A 20,150-nucleotide genomic window follows, 5' to 3' on the forward strand; every position below is an offset into this window, starting at 1 on the left:
TCAGATAAAGAAAGAATAGAAAGATGCAAAGGATAATGAAAGATAAAGAGGGAGGGGAAAAGAATAAGAAAGGAAATAAAAGATAAAGAGGGAGGGGAAAAGAATAAGACAGGAATAGGTCAGGAGATGAGGGGAAGGAGATAGCTAGGTAGGAAGAGAGGAGAAATGGAAGAGAAAAATGGGTAAAGGAAAGGAAAAAATACTGAGTAGTGTGTGGGATTAAAAAAACCACTTATATTTGTTTTTAAGATGAACATGAATTGCTTCTGGGCCTTTTGGCTAAGATCAAGTGTAAGATGAATGTGGGATGAGTGTGTGGCATTTATTCCACTATCACTTGTTGCCACTGATGACTATTTACATCTCTCTAAGTACTGAAATCATTTTAATGCAGACCTGATAGAAGGTTGGAAAGTCAAAATGGAAATAGAGTGGCTGTCTGTACAAGCTGCCATTGCAGTCACCATGATGCTGACTTCTCAGAAAAAATTCCAAAGGGAAGAGGAGGGTGCAGTTGTCAGTTAGCAGCAACTTCTTGCCTGGAAGTATCGTAAGACTTAAGGGTAGAAAGATCTCAACCTTTGCTGCACATAGAAATCTTTAAAGGAACTTAAAATACGTACATATATATATATATATATATATATATATATATATCAATACCTAAGTCCTACTTCTACTATGTGATTGGCTTGGGATGTGGTTTTAAAGTCTCTTCTGTGATTCCAATAGGCAATCAAGCGCAAGAACCACTGCTTGGAAGGTTCATTCTGTATGTGTTCACTGGATAACCCCATTATAATGCTGGCTATTTTTGAGGGACTATAAGACCAGTGTCCTAAATATTAAATTGGATAAAATTAAGCCAAAGGTCAGAGGTGCTTGACCTTTGTGATATTTACTTAATAACTAGCATTGCTGAAAATTGGTTGTGGAGGTGGAGGGACAATACCATTTTGAGCTTATTTAGATATATACAGGATGAAAATATATCAAAATTATCAAGATAAGAAAGGTCTCTATAAAAAATTATATTTGAGAAATGATTTCACCTGATCATATGAGGGCATCTGGTGTCTCTCTGAAGACAAACTTGAGATGACCTTTTCAAATTGATCTGAAATATAGGGGAACTAAGAAAAATAATTCCTTTCTGCTTTTGCTATATGATATGGCTCACCTCAATCTCTTGTCCCGCCAGATAGCTCAGTGTTCCTGATTCTCCGACCTGCTCTTCAAGCTGGATCTGTGTCTCCTTTTTCTAGAATTTGCAATCATCATGGTCAACTATTTCTGTCATTCCCCAGTTCCTTTTGTCCAGTTCCTGTTTAAGTAACACTGAAATTTATTTCACCTGTCCATCATCTGTGCTAATATTCTCTCTTTTTTTAAAGGTTTATTTATTTATTTTTATACAAGAACCAGGGTACAGGCTAGATGCGTGGGAGGGTGAGAGGATTCACCAGAGACGGAGCTGGCAACAGAACAGGCAGACTGATGAAATACACTGCTGAGGGGAGCAGTGGGCAAGACAGGAGAGGTCTGCTTTGCCATGTGGGATTCTCGCTGGCTGCGGACAGCTTCACAGAGTGGTGCTCAACCGCCTGCACCACCAGGGGAGGCCCTGTGCTAATATTTTCTAAGGGAAAAGGTAGAGGTGAAAAGTGTCCCCAGTTAGCCTGGTCCTTTTATGTAAGCTCATAGATATAGATATAGATATAGAAGACTTCTATAAATAGATACTATAGATACTATAGATACTATAGATATAGAAGACTACTATAGATATAGATACTATATAGTATAATAGATACTATATAGAAGACTACTATATATGGGAATATATCTATATCTATCTATCTGTCTATTTATCTATCTATCTATTCCCATTTATAGTAGTCTTCTGGAGTCAAAGATTCTTGATCCATGTGGCTCTCATGTGAAATAGGAAGCTAGGATTGCCCCGAGAGACCTACAGGGCCCAGTAACTCTCTGAATTATGGGATGGGATTATCTTTGCTATGTTCTGGGATAGCTTTGATTAGGAAATATATTTGGTCTGCAGCCTTATAGAGATGGTGCTACTGCTACCATCAACGTGACTTCTATTTACTTTATATTTTATGTGGTAATCTTTCGCAAATGTTTTGGTTATCAACCTTTTTGTTATCTGAGTACTTGACTGTAAACTTCTTAATAGTTAAGTATATTTCTGGCACAGATTTGGAGTCCAATAAGTGTTTACTGAATGAACAGATGAAAGTTTAAGTAATCCAGGCAATGAAGGTAAGAGTAAGCAGGATGGGGGGGGTGGTGAATAATATAGTTAGTTCTCATTCACAATGACGAGGGTGAGCCCTGACTGTGGCAATGGGATAAAAACATTGAAATATCCTGATTTTTAAGTCTCCTTAACCTTAAACATTTCTACCCTGAGGGCTGGGACACTTTTTTTCAGAGCCAATTTCATTTTTCCCAAAAGGTCTTTCAGTTCCAAGTACACTAGGAATCAGTTTTAATTGCTTCTTGGAATATCTTTTTTGTCAGCTTTGTTTAGATGTGGTAATTTGCAAAGCAACCCCCAGAAGTTCATAGTTCATCCATAGTTATGTGGCTTGCAGACATTTCCTGGATTGCTGCCTACCTCCTATATAGCTGGCAGCATACACCAAATCAGAATATGTACTCACCTGGGATTAACTTGGAACCAGTAGTATTTTGTTGTGTCTGGGATTTTAAAAATTCTGAAAGGATGAAGGTCCAACCCTACTTAATCCAGAAAATAAGAGTTCAGTAACTCATAATTTAAGTATTAGCAAGCATTTAAAGATCACCAAGTCTACACTGAGTGGATGAGGAAATTGTAGCTCAGACAGATTCAGTGACAAGGTCAGCTGGCTAGCAGCTGGGAAGCCTGGTCTAGAATCTATATTCTTTGTGTAGCACCAAACTGTGAGCTGGGGGTCTCTGGATTTTTGCCTGGGTGATATAAGTGTTTAAGTTACCTTTTTTTTTTTTTTTTAAGCTCTTTTTCCTCTCCAGAGACTTCAGGTCCTCCTTCACACAAGCTTCAAGGTCATAGCTTGATTTATAAAAAAAAAACACTGGGCAATTATGAGAGGAATCATTGCCAATTCTGCACTCCTTGTGCCCCAGATCCAACCAAGCTCAGCAAACCACAGGAGGGATAAAGTGGTCTCTGGAATCGGGAATTTCTTGGTTTGGATGCCAACAGGCAAAGGATGAATTCTGTTTGATTTCTCCAGCAGGCTGAGGCTGCTGCTGCTGCCACCTCCTGGGAGAAGACAGACCCAAGCTTCATACCTGAAGCTAGTCTCAAGTTCACCTGTTTCTTGGGCAAAGACTCCACTGGCATAAGACTGAAGTTCCTTTGTTATAGATAATAAATTACCTAGCAAACAAAATGGCGTTTGTATTTCATCTGCTCATTTTGGCAGCATTAAGCTCAAGGAAATGATTTCAAACAACAGTAATAAAGTTTAAATGAATGAACATGGAAAAAGGAGAGAAGTAAGATTGAGACAGAAGCATAAGCTTTAGGAATACATCAAATTTGTTGCCTTGGTCTTCTGGTTTCTTAATTCTGGGCTGATATTAAGAATGCATACATTTGAGAATCATTTAATAGAAAGGAGGGCACATATGAGTTTATTGAATGTTAACTTCCAAAAATCTGAGTTTCCTTGTAGGACTATAGTGAAGACTAATTGGAATAAGGCATTTAAGTTCCTGGTATGCAGGAAATGTTTATGGGAATTATACTGGGGCAAGTACTCTTCTAATCCCCATGGTGATTTTCTTCATTTACTCACCAAAAGTTTTGCCTGCCTCCCATGTCTTTAACTCTTTCCAGTCTTCTGATCTATAGATGATGTCTAGGCAAACTTTTTATTTTTTCTAAAATGTAATCATAAGTTAGTGCTATGAACTGAATTTTGTGTTTTCCCAAAAATTCTTATACTGAAGCCCTAGCCCTCCATGTTATCATATTAGGAGGTGGGGCTTTTGGCTTTTGGGAGGTAATTGGGTTTAGATGGAGTCAGGAGCCTGAAGCTCCCGGGTGGGGTCAATGCTCTTTATATGGGGTAAAGGTTGCACAGCTCCTCTCTCTCCACCATGTGAAGATACAGCAAGAAGGCAGCCATCTGCAAACAAGTACTAGGACTATTATGGATGCCAGATCTACTAGCACCTTGATCTTGGATTTCTCAGGATCCGAGTATAAGAAATACATGTTTGTTTTTAAGCTACCCATGTATGACATTTTTGTTAACAGCCTGAGCTGATTAAAATAGAAGTTGGTAAACAGAAGTGGGGGTGCAGCTATCACAAATATCTAAAAATGTGGAAACAGCTTTGGAACTGAACAGTGGGTAGAGGCTTGAAGAGTTCTGAGGTGTGTGTTAGAAAAAGCCAATATTGCTGTGAAAAGACCACTAAAGATGATTCTGGTGAGGGGTCAAGAAGGAAAAGAGGAAAACTTCCATCTTCTTAGAGGATACATAAGTAATCCTGAAGAGAATGTTGATAGAAATAAGAATAGTTGAGATCATCCTGGTCTCAGACAGAAATGAGGAACATGTTATTGGAACTGGAAGGAAGGTCATCCTTGTTATAAAGTGGCAAGGAATGGGGCTGGAAGGGAGAATTTGCAGTTGAAGAAAAAGTAGGCCTCTAGCTGAGTAGATTTCTAAGCAAACTATTGAAGAAGTGGCTTGGTTTCTCCTGACTGCTTACAGCAAAATGTGAGAAGAGAGAAATGAATTAACAATGGAACTGTTCAGCAAAAAGCAACTAGAACTTAAAGATTTGGAAAATTCTCAGCATGTTCATATTACCAAAAAATGAAAGCATGTTTGGAAGAGAACATTAAGGGTTTGGTTAACTGACCATTACGGGTCTAGCTAAAAGGAGACAAATGTGGATGTGAACCACAGACAGAATCAGTCACCCTAGCAGGAACATGGCCAGTGTGAACTGAAGGAGATAGAGACAGGATTGAATGAAGGAAGGCTTTTGGATTGCTTGTATTTGACAGAAGTGGGATCATTGAGCTATTGAATTGGAACATAAATTGTTTTAAGACAAGTGATGAATAATCCTAAAGGCAATTCAGAGATCATCAGGGCTGCCACCATGGTTTTAAAAGGGGTGGGGTTATCCTGAGCTGTGAGGGCAGAACTGCTTGGAAACTTGGGTGGTGGCTACTGTCAACTAGAGCCCTGAGTGTATGTCTGGCAAACCTTTTGGGGCAGGATCACCACCCCATGGGGACCAGGAGACTAAAGGCAGAACATAGAGCCAAAGGGAAATATTCTCAAGCCTTATGATCTCATTGAATTTGCATTGCTAGGTTTGGGGTTTACTTGGTGACTCATTGTCCCTTCTTTCCTTCCCATTTCTTCCTTTCAGAAAGGGAAGGTTTGGTTTCACAGGTTCATGGCTAGACAAATTTTTGCCTTAGGATGAGACTCATCTTTATCTGATGAGATGATTTACATGAGACTTTGGACTTGACAGTTCATGTTGGAATGAGTTAAGGCTTATGGGGCTGTTGGGATGGAATGAATTGCAAATGAGAGGGTCATAAATTTTGGGAGACCAAGGGTAGAACTAAGAGGATGACAACGAAGCAGAGAGAAGTTTCATCAATAACTAAATTTATTGCTACCTTGATCTTAGACTTCCCAGTCTCCATATTGTGAGAAATCTTTGTTGTTTAAGTCCATTTAAGATTGATGATTTTGTCATAGCAATCTAAATTAAGGTAATTAGTGAGAAGAAATCTGGAAGAACTAAGGGATTCAATTCAGGAATTATTTCTCATGCATCTACTCTGTGCTAGTTATAGAGAATTTATTTTTTTAAAAAGATTTATTTATTTATGCATACAAGAGACGAGGTGCAGGCCAGAGATGTGGGGGTGAGAGGATTCACCAGACACAGTGGGGAACAGAACAGGCAGATGACTGAAATACACTGCTGAGGAGAGAAGCGGGTGAGATAGGAGAGGTCTGCTGCGCCAGGTCTCTCTGGTCAGCCAGAGATTGAACTCGTGCTGCAGAGTCTGCGAATTATTTCATAGTGTGGTGTTTAACCCCTTGCGCCACCAGGGAGGCCCAGTTATAGAGAATTTAAAGAAGAATAATGTAGATGTAGTCTTTAAAAGTTCCCATTAATTAAATTAGGACAAAAGTGACTGAGAACTAGGTTATTGTGTTCTAGATTCTGATCTGCTAACAGATATGACACCTAACATATTTAGATATTAAGTTTCTTCATCTGTTATATCATACTATCAAAGGAAATTCTTCCACTTACAGCAGATCTTGCCTAGGAGGTAGCATATGGAAGACTGTTGTGCTTAAACTCTCCTAACAGGCTATGGCTGTTAAAGGAACCATGACTTTGAATGACCCTGGTTATTAAAGCAAGACCCTTCAGGACTTATCTGAAGGTTGTTGTTTTTTTTTTTTTCCCTCCTGACCAATGAAGTATAGGTTCATTTTAATTAATCACGTATAGAATTATGGATTTATTCCAACCTATTTAGAGTGTTTGTTTTAACCTTTAATTAGCCTAACAGCCATGAAACCCCTTCCTAACAATTAAAAACAACCTTGCCCCCCTCAGCCAAGTGGTGTGTTCCTTTTCCAGGAAATAAATAAAATCAGCTTTATTTGTTTTGCTTTTTAACTCTCCTAGTCTTTGTTACTTGACAAAATCTTATATTTGAATAGTACTGCATTTTGCAGTTTACTAAGTCTCTTCCCATCAGAGAAGAATGGGATGCAGTCAAACAGAATGGGTTTTTGAACCCCAGACAGTATGGCTCTGTTGCTGACTAACCATATCTCCTCTGATAAATTATTGTTTCAGTAAGGGTCCCAACTAGAAACAGCATTTTCAAATTGGGCAATTTGAGAAGTTTAACAAAGGGACTAAATATAAAGATGTGCGAACATACTGGGAAACCACAGGAAGTAAGGGGAAGCAAGGGCTACTGGAACCCAAAACCAGAGAGAGCTCTGTGGTAAGGCTTTGGTTGAAAGGGTCAGTCAGCCCAAGGTGACCTTATAGGCGAGTAGGTAGGGGAACAAACACCCCAACCTCACTTGCTCTCCTCCTGCATTTCTGGAGGGGCAAACTGGAGATAATAAACACATATCTAATCTTTCTGAGTCTTATTTTTCTCATTCGTGAGAAGATAATTCTATTTCTCTCTCTGAGTTTCTGTTAAAATTAAATGAGAACTTATATTATCTGGAAGTTGACAAGCTAGTTCACAGTAATTATTTTATTCCTTCACTTGATCTTCAGAACGTCCTTGTGAAATACATGGATAGATTTTACTAATTTTAATTTATCCCAGAGGTGGAAAATGGGAGTAGAGAAGTTAACTGACTTTCCCAAGAGCTCATAACTAGAAAAATAGTCAAACTGGTATCAAAACTAAGATTTTCAAAATATATTCTAGGTTTCTTTCCTTACACTAGGTTTCTTTCTTGTGCTCTTATGATTCCCCTTTTGCAGAACATTGCCACAGATTTTTTTTTTTTTTTTCTGTCTAGATTGCCATACTTTGAGCCATGGTGACTCTGATCCAGTAATCAGTACCCGAACCAACAAAACCAACCACTGATTAGTTACATATGGAGGTCAAATGCCTATAAACTTTGACCAACATAGGTTTCCTATTTTTGAAACTTGGCAATTCCACTTGGATATCTATTAGGCATCTCCCATATGGTACACTGAAGTCAGAATTCTTGATTGCTTCAAACTATTCTTGATTCCTCCAAACTGTTCCAACCCAAATCTTTTTCTCTCAATAAAAGTACCACTTTCTATTTAGTGGTGCAAACTCACAAGAAACAAGGATATCCTTGATTCTTTCCTTTTCCTCTTGCCTTCTTTCCCTCATCAGCAAGTCCAATTGGCTATGTCCCAATGCAACCTCTTTGCGTGATCTTCTTTGCTAGTTCAAGTCACCATTGCTTATTGACTGACTTTTTTTTTTTTTTTTTTTTTTTTTTTTTTTTTTTTTTTTAGATTTATTTTTATTTATTTATACAAGCACTGGGCACAGCCAGAAGCGCGGGAGGGTGAGAGAATCCACCAGAGCCAGAGCGGGGAGCAGAGCAGGCAGAAGGACCGAAGGACACTGCTGAGGGGAGCAGCGGGCGGCAGGAGAGGCCTGCGCGCCATGTGGGACCCTCCTCCGGTGGCCGGGGAGCAGCCGGGGATCAAACCGGCGCTGCAGAGGCCGCGGGCAGCCCCGCAACCCAGCGCTCAACCGCTGCGCCACCGGGGAGGCCCTTGACTGACTTTTTGCAGAATCTCCTGTCAGGTCTCCTCAGTTTAATTCTTGCCTTTCTCTAGTCCATTTTCTGACCTTAAAAAAATGTAGTGGTATTCCTTGCTACTCCTTGGCTTGAATCCCTGCACAGCTCTCCTCTTCATATTGCTGTGTCATGACTCCTTACTATGACCATTAGGGTTCTCCTTGTTGTGACTCTACTCTCCCCCTCCATTACCATGTTCCAGTTACACTTTTTATTTTTTTGAACACACCAACCTCTTTCCTGCCTCAGACCCATTGCATTGGCTTATTCTCTCTGCCTAGGTTAGCTCCAATATTAACTTCTTAGAGTAGCTATCCTTTACAATCCAGTCCAAATATTACTCCAGTGTGGTCCTTTCTTAGCACCTAAAATACACAGACTGGAGTTATCTTATTGATTTATATTAAGTGTATTATAATTTGTCCTACTGGAATGTATGTGTCATGCAAGCAGGGCCCTTGTCTATTTTTCCCTGTCTCCCTAGCATCTAGGACAGGGTCTGGCATATGATAGACTATCAATAAATGCTTTTTTTTTGCAGGAAAAGATAGTACATGATGACAAACCAAATTAATCAGCTACTCTCTCTGGCAGACATTTAATATGAGAAGCATACTGATAAGGCATTAGAAAGTAAACAGTGATTGCCTTTAGGGGATGACAAGTTAACTGTGTCACAAGAGCTACTGATGCCTGAAAAATGATGATCCATTGTTCTCTTCTCCATGAGGTCATCAATATGTTCCAACCTTTGAAGTGTGGGGGAAGTAAAGGGACTAAAGGGCTACTGAGAGTTTCTAGTCTTTCTCTCTTACTCTTATAATAATATCCTTTATCTAAGGCAATGCCCCAAAGCCAAAAAGGAAGGTAAACCCCTAAGAAATCTGAGCTACTAGCAGACTACTGCAGGTTTTGAAATTCCCTAAATCTTCTATTTCATCCTAACATTTTGTACAAATTTTGAGTTCAGTATAATATTTCTGCCTTTATTTATGTTACCATATGAATGCTTTATGTGATTTCACCACTTGTAGACTCTGTGCTGCAGGGAAGCCATGGTATCTTGGGTCTTTATGTCATCACGGCGCTCATACCTCAGAGATAAATATTAGCAGTCTGAGAAGTTGTAGAATTTTTTCCCTTTGCAACCCATGTTCTCTTTTAGCACAATTCATTCATTCTTCAATAAATGTTTATTGAGTGTCTACTTGTGTTAAACACACTAACAGAACTGAGAACACAACTGTGGACAAGATATAAATGACTCCTATTCTTCATGGGAGCTACAGTTTAGGAAGAGAGAATGAGAAATAAAGAATAGATTAAAATATATTGTGACATTTTCTGAGGAGGGAAACTCAGGGTGACAAGGGAAATGTAGAAAATGGCACCTACGTCCAAAATAAGTGATGAGGAATGATTTCCCAGAATGAGATAATCTAAACAAGAAGTAGGAGTTAGTCAGGTGAAGGGGGGAAGAGAGTATTCTTGGTGTGGATTAGACAAAGCCCTGGAGGCCAGAAAGAGCACAGAATCATAGGAGCTGATTCAGTGTGTTAGTGTAGCATGACTAGAGTGAAGAGTGCAAAGGAGGAGGGAGAGAGAGAGAGAAAGCTGTTGAGGTAATCAAGGTGGAACATGAAGGGCCTTGGCTAAGACTTTAGATGTTATCCAGAGGTATGTAGAAAGTCATGGAAAGGTTTACATCGTAGGGAGAAGTGGCTTATATGTATTTTGAAAAAAGATCTCTTAGGACCCATAACTGAATGTCTGGGAAATAATAAGGACTCTACATATTTAAGGTAAGCGATCTCATAAGCAAATTTGGGGCCCAAAATGAATCGAGTGTCACCATCTTAGTCTTTTTCCCTTTAAACTATCTCTTTTCTCCCCCAAATAAATAATAATTATCCTCAGGACTATTTGAGGATAGTCTTTGGCTTTCCCTGGCCTTTGACCTTCCCTGGCAATTCCCCAACTAGAGTCACTGGGTTATAGCTGGGTTTCCTCAAGGAACAAATACTCTTCCAATAGGCTGCCCCCCACAAAGCACATGTCATTTTAAAGATTAACCTATTGTGGTCTTTCTACTCCACATTCTTGATCTGACATACCAATGGAGGCCAAGACTAAGCTTTTCCCTTGTTAAAACAGGAAGTCAGGGAAGGATGTGAGGAGGTTTGGGCAGGGTGATGACTGTGATCGGAAGAGAATGCAATTATTGAGGCGTGTGGACTCACTTGGTCACTCACTGAGAAACTCTTAGCTTGAGTTTTTCCATCCATCAGGTGGAGGTGACGACGCTGTCCAGGCTTTCAGAAGCAGCCCCTCTTAGACAACGCCTGCCAGGACGTGGGTAATGGCAGCAGGAGCCAAGGGGAGACATGCACAGCCCTGACCACAGGTCCTCCTCGGGAGCATTCTCCAAAGCTGCAGATAGCGGGGCCAGTTCCTGTGCGGAGAAGCAGCTGGTTAGGGGCCCATGAGACATTCCGCGCACAAGGTCCATCCCTTCCTCAGCTTTCCTCCTGGAAACCTGTCTCTTTCTGCACTTTTCTCTCTGGAAACCTCTCTCGCTCTTTCTGCACTTTACTGGGTCTAAATTTCTGTCCCAGTGAAAACTGGGCAGACTGTAAAGACGACACACGGCTTTCCAAGTCTTGAAGGGTTTTTCTGGTGAGCGGGTGAATGTCATCTCTGGGCAAGCCGCTCGGGTAGCGCAGGAGAGGACTCATAGCCCACGTTCACAGTGCGGGGCCTCCGGGACGCACCTGAGCAGGGGGAGGGTACCCCCAGCCTCTCCCTTCCCGGCCCCGCCGGACCCCGCAAGGTCAGCCCGAGACGTTTCCAGCCAGGCCCACTCACGAGGGAAAAGCCAGGAGCCAAGGCGCTCCAGTCCCGTCACATTTCAGTCCAGTTCCCTGCAAAGTGGCAGAAGCTGGAGAGAGAGGGCAGCGGCTCCCCAAACTGCGAAGGCGCCCCCTTTTCCAACTCGGTCTTGTCCTTTTCTCTACAATTTCTTCCTTTTCCTAATATTCTTGGCTTCTCCCCTTACCTCGGCCCGTAAGAAAAGTCCTTGGCGCCACTGCCCGCCGAGCTTCACAGGAGAGCCCCTCAGGAGCTCTGTGGGGTGGCGGGCTCGGCGGGCCAGGAAGGAGGGCTCGGCGACCCCAACGCTGAGGTAGAAGCGCGTCGCCGCGCGCGCCTCAGCCGGGCGCTCAGCGCAACCTGGCGCGACCAGGAGCGGACGGCAGAGGCGGGCCGCGGCCCCTTTAAGAGCAGGCCACGCCCCTCCCTCCGCCCGGCGCGGCTGGCTGTCGGTGGCGGCCGCTACGGTGCTGACAAGATGGCGGCTGGCGGGGCTGTCGCTGCGGCGCCCGAGTGCCGGCTTCTGCCCTACGCGCTACACAAGTGGAGCTCCTTCTCCTCCACGTATCTTCCCGAGTAAGTGCCGGGCCTGGGCTGGCGCTGCCCGGCTCCTCGGCGCAGGCGAGGCCGAGCCAGGGGGGCAGTGGAGGGCAGCTAAGCCGGGAGGCCCAGGTGGGGCCTGGTGAGGGGGACGCGCGGCCTCGGAGTCTCGGTCCAGCGGCGGAGCGCTGTGCCCGTCCCCGCCTAGAGGAGGGGTGAGGGTCCGGACGGCGAGGGGCGAGGGACGGGGCGAGGGGGCGGGCAGGTCCAGAGCGCGTAGGACGACGCGGAGCCAGGAGATGCTGCGCTCGGAATTTGGGGGTTGAGGAAGGCTTGGGGGGCGAGTGGATCAGGGAGGTGGGGCAGGAGTCGAGAGCTTTTGGGGTCCGGCCGGCGGGCACACGGGTGATGACGTCTCCGGTGGTCCCAGGTGGAGGTAGACGCGGGGGGCGGTTCTCTGATGGTGGCGGAGACAAAGTGTAAATAAATAAAGCTGAGGGAGGAGACAGTGTTCTTGAGGGGAGGGGTGTCGTGAAAAGTGTTTAGCACCAGCCAAGTGGTAAAGTCAAAGAAGGCTGAAAAGTTGAGGAATTCGTCAGAATGCTTGCGAGTGGGGAGGCGTTGTAGGGTTTGCAGAGGGGCTCTTTTCTGAGAAATGGGGAATGGTCAGGAGGGACATTACAGGGGAGTTCCATTATATTATGGCCGGCTCGAACATGGATGACTGTAGACGAGATCAGTTTCCTACATGGATGGACATATCCGCCGTTAATGAAATTGACCTCTAGCACTAACTGGGATCCCCGCTTTAGGTCCATAGCATTGCTACCGTCTGGTGGTTTTCTGTAGCAAATTCCTGTTGAAGTGCTGAAAGTACTTTTATGCAGTATTTACTTACTTTAAAAGCTTACCTTTGAAAGAGGGAGCAGATATCATTCCAGTTAGTAGAGAAACTAGCTCAGTGAAGTTTTAAGAAGAGTGCAGATCCTGAAAAAAGTGCTTACTTGTCTGCCTGGACCATCTTCTCACTAGCACAGGAATGATTTTATGAACAAAACAATTTGCAATTAATACTTTTTTATGTTACTGAACAAATAAAGTGAGATCTGTGCAGTATACTCTAAGACATTTTCCATCTAATATTTCAGAAATTCTTTGCATTTTCTTTAAGTTGGTTTTTTAGTCACATCAGTCTCAAGAATCTCAAAATGGACCTGTGACTAGAGAAATCTGACTCTCTTGACTGCTAGCCCATTGTACCCAGGTCAGGGGTTGGCAGTTAGGCCTTCAGTAGTAGCATCTGGTTCAGTGAAAATTACCAAAGTGACTTGTGGTCTGATCTGGCCTGTGTGGTCTTTTGATAACTGCTCTATGACTGTGGCCCTGGCTGATGCCGGAATTCAATTTTTGATTTGCGAGTGAGCCAGGTAAACATTCTAATGCTCAGCAGAGGTTGAAATGTGTCCCTAGGTACTTGACTTCTGATTTTCAGGGCTAACTTGGTCTTGAATCCGAAGATAAGTAGCATGTTCTATACCCAGGTTAGTTGGGAATTGAAGTGGCATTATTTGACTTCCTGATTAGGTTCCTGAGTTAGGTAACATCCGGAATTTCACTTCTTAAGCTTCTGGTGTAGGGCCCTGACTTGGATATCATAAGTCCCATCTGAGTTATGAATAAAAAGAAAAAGTGCATTTCAAGCAGGAAATGATTTAGCCGGATGACAGCTTTACTTTGACTTATGTCTGGTTATCCTGGCCCCAGATTTGAAATGAACAGAACATTTGAAATGTTTGAAATTGGGGATATTTATTATAATTTTCTCATACACTCATAAAATTACATTTAATGCATATTTTACTTTGACTTTAATTTTCAATGTTTTGTATAAACCCTATGACATACTGTTGACACATAGAGTGTAGTTCTACTTTAAAGTGGTAAACTATTATAATAGAAGTGTAATACGAACTCTTTTCTTTGAAGGAATGTGGTTGAGTATTGTGGAACTTGAGAATCTTGTGTCCTGCCTGAATTGTAAAACTTTTGGTTCTGTCTATTAATAAGTAAGGTTCTGTCTATTAATAAGTAAGGTTATGATAACTTTGTATCATAGGAAGTTTAAAAATGGGGTTGACTTTTCCTTCAGGGGAAAGGCCCTAAAATTTTATCTTATAGCAATTGCTGTATTTTGAGGTAGTTTGTATGCCACCCTAATTTTAAGTAAAACCATTTGTTGAAATTGTCAACAGAGTAGCAAATATTTATTGATTATAAGTCAAGATTTATTGATTACAGAGAGAGGCATTTGGAGGGGATAATAATGAAGCAACAATAACAGTGATATAAACACTTACAATGTACCTTCCATGTGCTGGGTTCTTAAGGAGCATTTTATTAACTCATTTAATCCTCACAACATTTGTGTAAGAAATCTCCATTTTCCAGATAAGAAAAGAGACATGGAAAGGTGAAAATTTGCTAAGGTAACAAACTAGATGGAGCCAGGATTTGAACTCAGGCTTTCAGGCATAATCCATGGTCTTTTCTTGTAGGTTGTTCTGCTTCTGTACAGCAGAAAGAGTCTTATATTAAAGACACATTTTAGTTATGTAAAGACATTTGGAGTCATAAGAAAAAATTTAAGTCTCTATTTTTTTCCAAAAGGAGAATTTTCCCCAAAGCAGGGGAAAAAAAGAAAAAAAAAAAAAAAACAACTGCTTTCCCTTCTAACTCTTAGATTTATTTGGACCTTAAAAATGTTAGAGCAAATTTAGTTATAGATAATACATTTCTTTTTCACTTGGAAACTAACAGTATCCTGTTATTTTTTTAGTTTATTTAAAATAGTTTGCTTGTATTTTACTTTTACCTGAAATTTATGCCTAATTTGGGAATTAAATGTATAATTTAAGTGATGATTTAGTCTTAGGATTATATACTCTCTTACATGTAAAAATATTTTCTAAGCAGATTATCCTTACACTCAAATGTGTAATGCTGTTGCAATTGGTGGTGCTAACTGTAGTTTACTGAGCACCTTCTGTGTATGGGATGGCTTTTGTGTAGTTGTACATATTCCTTAGTACAAATCTGTATTATATCTGTATTATATCTGTTCTGCAGATGAGGAAAACATAGGTTAAGGAACTTGTCCAAGGTCAAGAGACTTAACGAATTCTGTTTGTCCCTCTAGTATCAACTGTTGCTTATTGGGTACCTTTCTGTGGTTAGCATTTAGTATGTGTTCTTTATTGTAGTATAAGCAAAAAGTCTGATAAATATTTTGATTCTGTTTTACATCTAGGGAAACTGAGATTCAGAGAGTCTCTAAGTTCTGTTAATCAAAGCTACTTCAGTATTTTACATGAGCATAGTGTATAGCCATTTGGGAATACAGATAAGAAGTGCTATAAGGTTAGAACACAGAGAGGCAAAGATAGATATTCTTTATATTGTTGTTTAAGGTTTTAATGTATTGCTATGTAGACTGGGAAGATTGTTGAAAGTTACTTTTTTAATTAAAGTAATATTTGTTTACAACATTGTATAGATTTTAGATGTTTAGTTTTTCACCTTGATGATTTTATATTGGTTTGTCGGAAAAGTCATGATGCATTTTTTCTGTTATATCACGTTCACCAACAAATGTGCCGTCACCATCCACCACCAGCCAGTCAGTCCCCTCTACATATGTCATGCCTTCCTTCTTTTCTGGTAACTGCTGTCTGTTAGAGTCTGAGGGTTTGTTTTTGTTTTGTTGTTGGCTTAATTTTTTTATATTCCTGAAATGAGTGAAATCTAATGATATTTGTCTTTCTCCTTCTGATTGATTTTACTTAATTCCCTCAAGGTTTGTCCAAGGTTGTCACAAATGGCACATGTACATTTTTTAAAATACTGAGTAGTATCCCATTGTGTATCTATACCACATCAGCTGTCATGAGGCACTTAGGTGGTTTCCATATCTTGACTCTTGTGGAAGTACTGCTGTGAACATAAGGGTGGAGTTGCTGGATCATATAAAGTATTTTAAATTTTTTTAGGAATCTCCATATTGTTTTACATAATGGCTGCACCAAATTGCCTCCCCACTAACATTGCAAGAGGGTTTCTTTTTCTCTACATTCTTGCCAATGCTTGTTGTTTCTTGACTTTTTGATGTAGTAATTCTAACAGGTGTGAGGTAAAAATCTCACTGTGGTTTTGATTTGCATTTCTTTAATGATATGTGATGAAGAACTGCCTTTCATGAGTCAATTGGTTGAATGTGTTTTTAAAATACATTTAGGTAATTTCACTGACATGAAATGATTCTTATTTACATATTATTGAAAGAGTTAAGTAGATTAAGTAGTAAAAGTTGATACTTTTTAAGTGTTCACCTTTTTTCTGTTAGTCTTCTTTATTACTTAAAATCAGACATTAATTAAAGTTGTATCTTGTGATTCACAGTTAAGAGTGATACAATTTGACAGCTAGGAGAGGAGGTGAACCTGTTCCAGCTATTTTAAAATTTCACATTCGAAGATGAATATATATTTTTCCTGATTGCAAAAAAAAAAAAATCCTAAGTTTATTGTGGAACATTTGTAAAATATAGACTCACAGAAACAAGATATGTTACCCTTAATTCTACCATGCAAAGGTAACTAGTTACCTTTTGATATATCATTCCAGATACTTTGTTATGTTTATATGTATTTTCTAATTTGATATTGTCCTGTTTGCTGCTCTTTTTCCTCCTTAATATAAAATAAATTATTCCTCATGTTATTATTCTCTATTATCTTTAGTTATGACTGCATTATCATTCATGTAATGATTTTGTGGTATATTATTTAATTCGTCCCCTATCATTGGATGTTAGACTTTCTGGGATGTTTTTGTTGTTTGGCCGTTATGATTAATGAGACAATTTGCCATATAGAAACAAATCTTGAACTCATTTATGATGAGTTCCTAGGTATTGAATAGTTGGATTAAAGATAGTGTATTTTCATACTATTTGTGTAGGGAACTTTCTGTCTCTAGGTATCCTCAATTTATTTTGATATTATCCTTAGTAATTTGGGATTAAGAATGTGGTTTTGAACAGACAGGTCCTTAGAGATGTCTAGGGAATGCATATATAATTCAGAAGTTACATTACTCCTAATAATTTCTTTTCTTAAATGAATTTTGATTTTATTAATCACACATTTGAAAGATAGAACAAATTCTGAAATTTATTTGTTTGGTGTGTAGACAGTAATTGTGGTGCATATGAATTTTAGGATTCATTACAATAATTCCATAGGCTCCCACAGCCCAGGAGCTCTGAATGATAGTTTGGAGATACCCAACCCCCTGGAAGGCTGGGGACTTTTCCTTTCCCTCCCTTTTCTGAAACAGATATTACAATGGATACTGACTTACAGTGATACTGACTGAAAGTTAAAATGTGATTTTATTTTTGTTTTTTGGTGATTTTGGGAAACTTACCAGCCACTATGTTCTGATATATTCTGTCTTGTCTTAGAACTTTAAAAAATAAAGACAACCATGATAGAGTAAGAGTATCATGAGTTGATTGAGGACTGGAAATTGAATTTGCAGACCTGACTCCTAGAGTTGGATCTTTGTGGCTATGATATTTCTCTGAGCATCATTAGTTTCCTTTTACATAGATATATGTTTTATGTTGATCAAATGCCACATGGCTTTATATTAATGTTATTTTTTTCCCCAGATAGGAAAATAGTTCTATTATTTGCATTAACTTTAAGGTAAATATGATAGGTTTTCAATAAATGATTTTGAGGCCTGATACAAGGACTTTGGGATGTTGATAAATACATTTCAGCAGTTTGTGGTGATCTGACTTTGCTGTTTTTCTACTAGTGGACAGAATGAGAAGCACCAGAACCCCGAAACCTGCATACTCTAAATGAGATACCGTCTGCTGCATAAAGGCAGAACATACTCTTAGAATGTAAAACCTTCAGTAGAAAATAACTTTAATACAATTAGTGTATAATAGAGCAGAGAAAGAATATACTTAAAATAATTTCCGATTAAACACCCAAAGTTAACTTATCTCCTTGTGGGTAAATGCCCACCCAATGGAGTTGGTCCAAAGCAGGGTCACTGAGACCCAAAAGCTTGCCACAGGTCTAAGGCACCTTCTGGTAGGGACCCGTAGGAAAGGGACCGAAGGGGCCAGGCAAGTCTGGAAGGATAAGAGCAAAATCAAAATACAAGGCAAGATAAAGGCTGCCATGTCAACCTCCCCATGGGTCTCTTACCCACGTGTCTGTGTGTTTCGAGTGTCACCTTCCATGTTCCCCCAGTCCCTGGTACAAGTCCCAGACTGGGAGGCAAGCATGTCTTCTTCATATGCCTTCTTCACATGCCTCCCCCATACTTCCCTGTGGTCTCTTTCCTCAGCGCTGTCTATTAGTTCTTTCTAGCTTCTCCTTGATGCTGAGCTCTGCCCTTCCTTCGGTGGGCAGGGAACCTGGAACTCTGCCTTTCTTTGGAGATTATACTGTTACAATTAAGTCATTTTTTGGAAGTATGAAAAATTTCCTAGATTTTAATTTTAGACATGTAGCTATTAGCATCCAAGAATGTTTTTTTTTTTTTGTTTTACTATCGGACTTTTGGTACCTCTTGAATCTCTATGACTCTTGCAATAGTTCTAAATTTTTTGGTTATAATTCACATACTATTTTTGTCCCATTCTTTTTTTATTCTATGTCTGAAAACTCCAATGTCTAGATCACCTATAGGTAATTTTCTATTTATCCTTGTAGTTAATATCTTGCTGTGTCTGGTAATTATTAACACTTTTGATAATTTTTGATCGACTCCTAGACATTATTATATGTAGAATTTTAGATCTAATTACAAATTACAGTTCCTTACCTGATAATATATTTCTCTAGAGAGGATTCATCCATTTTCTGGCAGGCAGATAGAAAAGAAGCACATCACCTCAAGAGTCGAGAGCTGAGATGAATAGAGAAGACGGGGCTTTAGGTTTTGCTAACTTCTAGTTTGCCCAACTCTGGTAACCTTTCAGGGAACCCATCTGAGATTTTGTGTTTCTAGGGCTTCCTCTGCTTTGTCTCTTGCAGCAGAGTCCTAAAAACTCCTTGCTTTTCATTTTCTGTCCTCCTTGCTTTTTGTTTTCAGTTGGCTCTTTAGCCTCTTGCTTTGTGCAGTTTAAGAAGCAACAAATGGCTCAAGAGGAAAACCAGTGCTATACAATGTCAGCTTTGTTCTTCTGGGATCCTCACCCCTCAAGTTCTGGGTATCAGGGCAAGACCTGCTGCTAAGTTTTGTCCCCAGAGCCACATGAAATTGCCAAAAGCTCTGCTGACTTTCCTATCCTTTAGTGGCTGTCCTTTTCTGGGTTCTCAGCCTCTTTTCCTGTGTCACTAAAGAAATAGATGGGCTGCTCTGAGAGAGGAAAGCTGCACAGAATGTGGGGCTCTCTTTGAGGAGTTTGCCCTTTCAAGTTCTGACTGACACAAAATGTCTCTGATACTGTGAGAACTTTTTTTTCCTATTTCATACAGCTTTTCTAGGTCTAAGGGGGAATGTTGGTCTGCTGCAGGCTAGCCTGCCATATCCAGTGATGTGGTTTTTGGGGTCAGTGGGTTTGGAGTGCGGGGTCCTTGAGTTCATTCTGTTGAAAGGTTTCACCAGAGCTCCCCTTTCAGCGGCATGTGGTGGGTTTCTCAGGAGAGTTTCTCCATGAGACAGAGATGTTAGTTATATTTAAAGAACAGGTTTATTAGGAAAAGGGGACAGAAGAATGAAGGACACTTGCATAGACACCAGCGGGCAGAAAGAGCTGCCCCAAAAGGACAGGTTTGCAGGCGGGCGGCCTTGAGGGGAGCTGCCTCTGTTGAGAGTGGCCAGTGAAGAGAAGCCCCCGCATGGTACAGATCACTGGCAGGCAGGAGGGTGCTGCCCTGCAGAGGAAGAGAGTTGGTGAAAAGAGGCACCTGCATAGGCACAGGTGGGCAGAAGGCCTGCCGCCCCATGCCAGTGCAGAGACTGAACTGATACAATCTTCTTTTCTTTGGGAGGGGCTCACTCCTTTGTGGAGTGGCCTGTTTGTTGCTGATTTTGGATAACTATGCAGAATCCAAAAGGGACCAGAGATTCCACAATGGGCCCAATCTCTGTATCTTTACCCTCAGATCAGTGCTCTCCACAACACTCGCTCCAGCAGTCTGAGACCTGCTTGGGCCTTATGCCTTGTGATAAGGCACTGGCGCCTAAGTATCTTGATTTCTAGGGCTGGGTTACTGCTCATGTTATTTCCCTCTACCCCCACATCCTTGTGTGGGTCAGGTTTTGGTCTCCTGATGCCTCCTTTTG

The 20,150-nt window shown here is 40.7% G+C and overlaps 1 protein-coding gene across 3 annotated transcripts in view; it reads left to right on the forward strand.

The window, feature by feature from the left end:
• The window catches only part of MKLN1 (muskelin 1), a 279,842-nt gene that overhangs the window by 139,625 nt on the left and 120,067 nt on the right, over positions 1–20,150 (forward strand). The window contains exon 1 of one of the 3 annotated variants that reach the window (XM_037513281.2): positions 11,688–11,810. The exons of the other annotated variants lie outside the window; for them this stretch is intronic. Coding sequence (XP_037369178.1) covers positions 11,713–11,810 — 98 coding nt within the window. The 5' untranslated portion in view covers positions 11,688–11,712. Of the gene's footprint in view, positions 1–11,687; positions 11,811–20,150 lie in introns of those variants that run through there. 3 annotated transcript variants of the gene reach the window in all.

The sequence above is a fragment of the Talpa occidentalis genome, unplaced genomic scaffold (assembly GCF_014898055.3).
Source record: "Talpa occidentalis isolate TD23 unplaced genomic scaffold, MPIMG_talOcc4v2.1, whole genome shotgun sequence".
Lineage (NCBI taxonomy): Eukaryota > Metazoa > Chordata > Mammalia > Eulipotyphla > Talpidae > Talpa > Talpa occidentalis.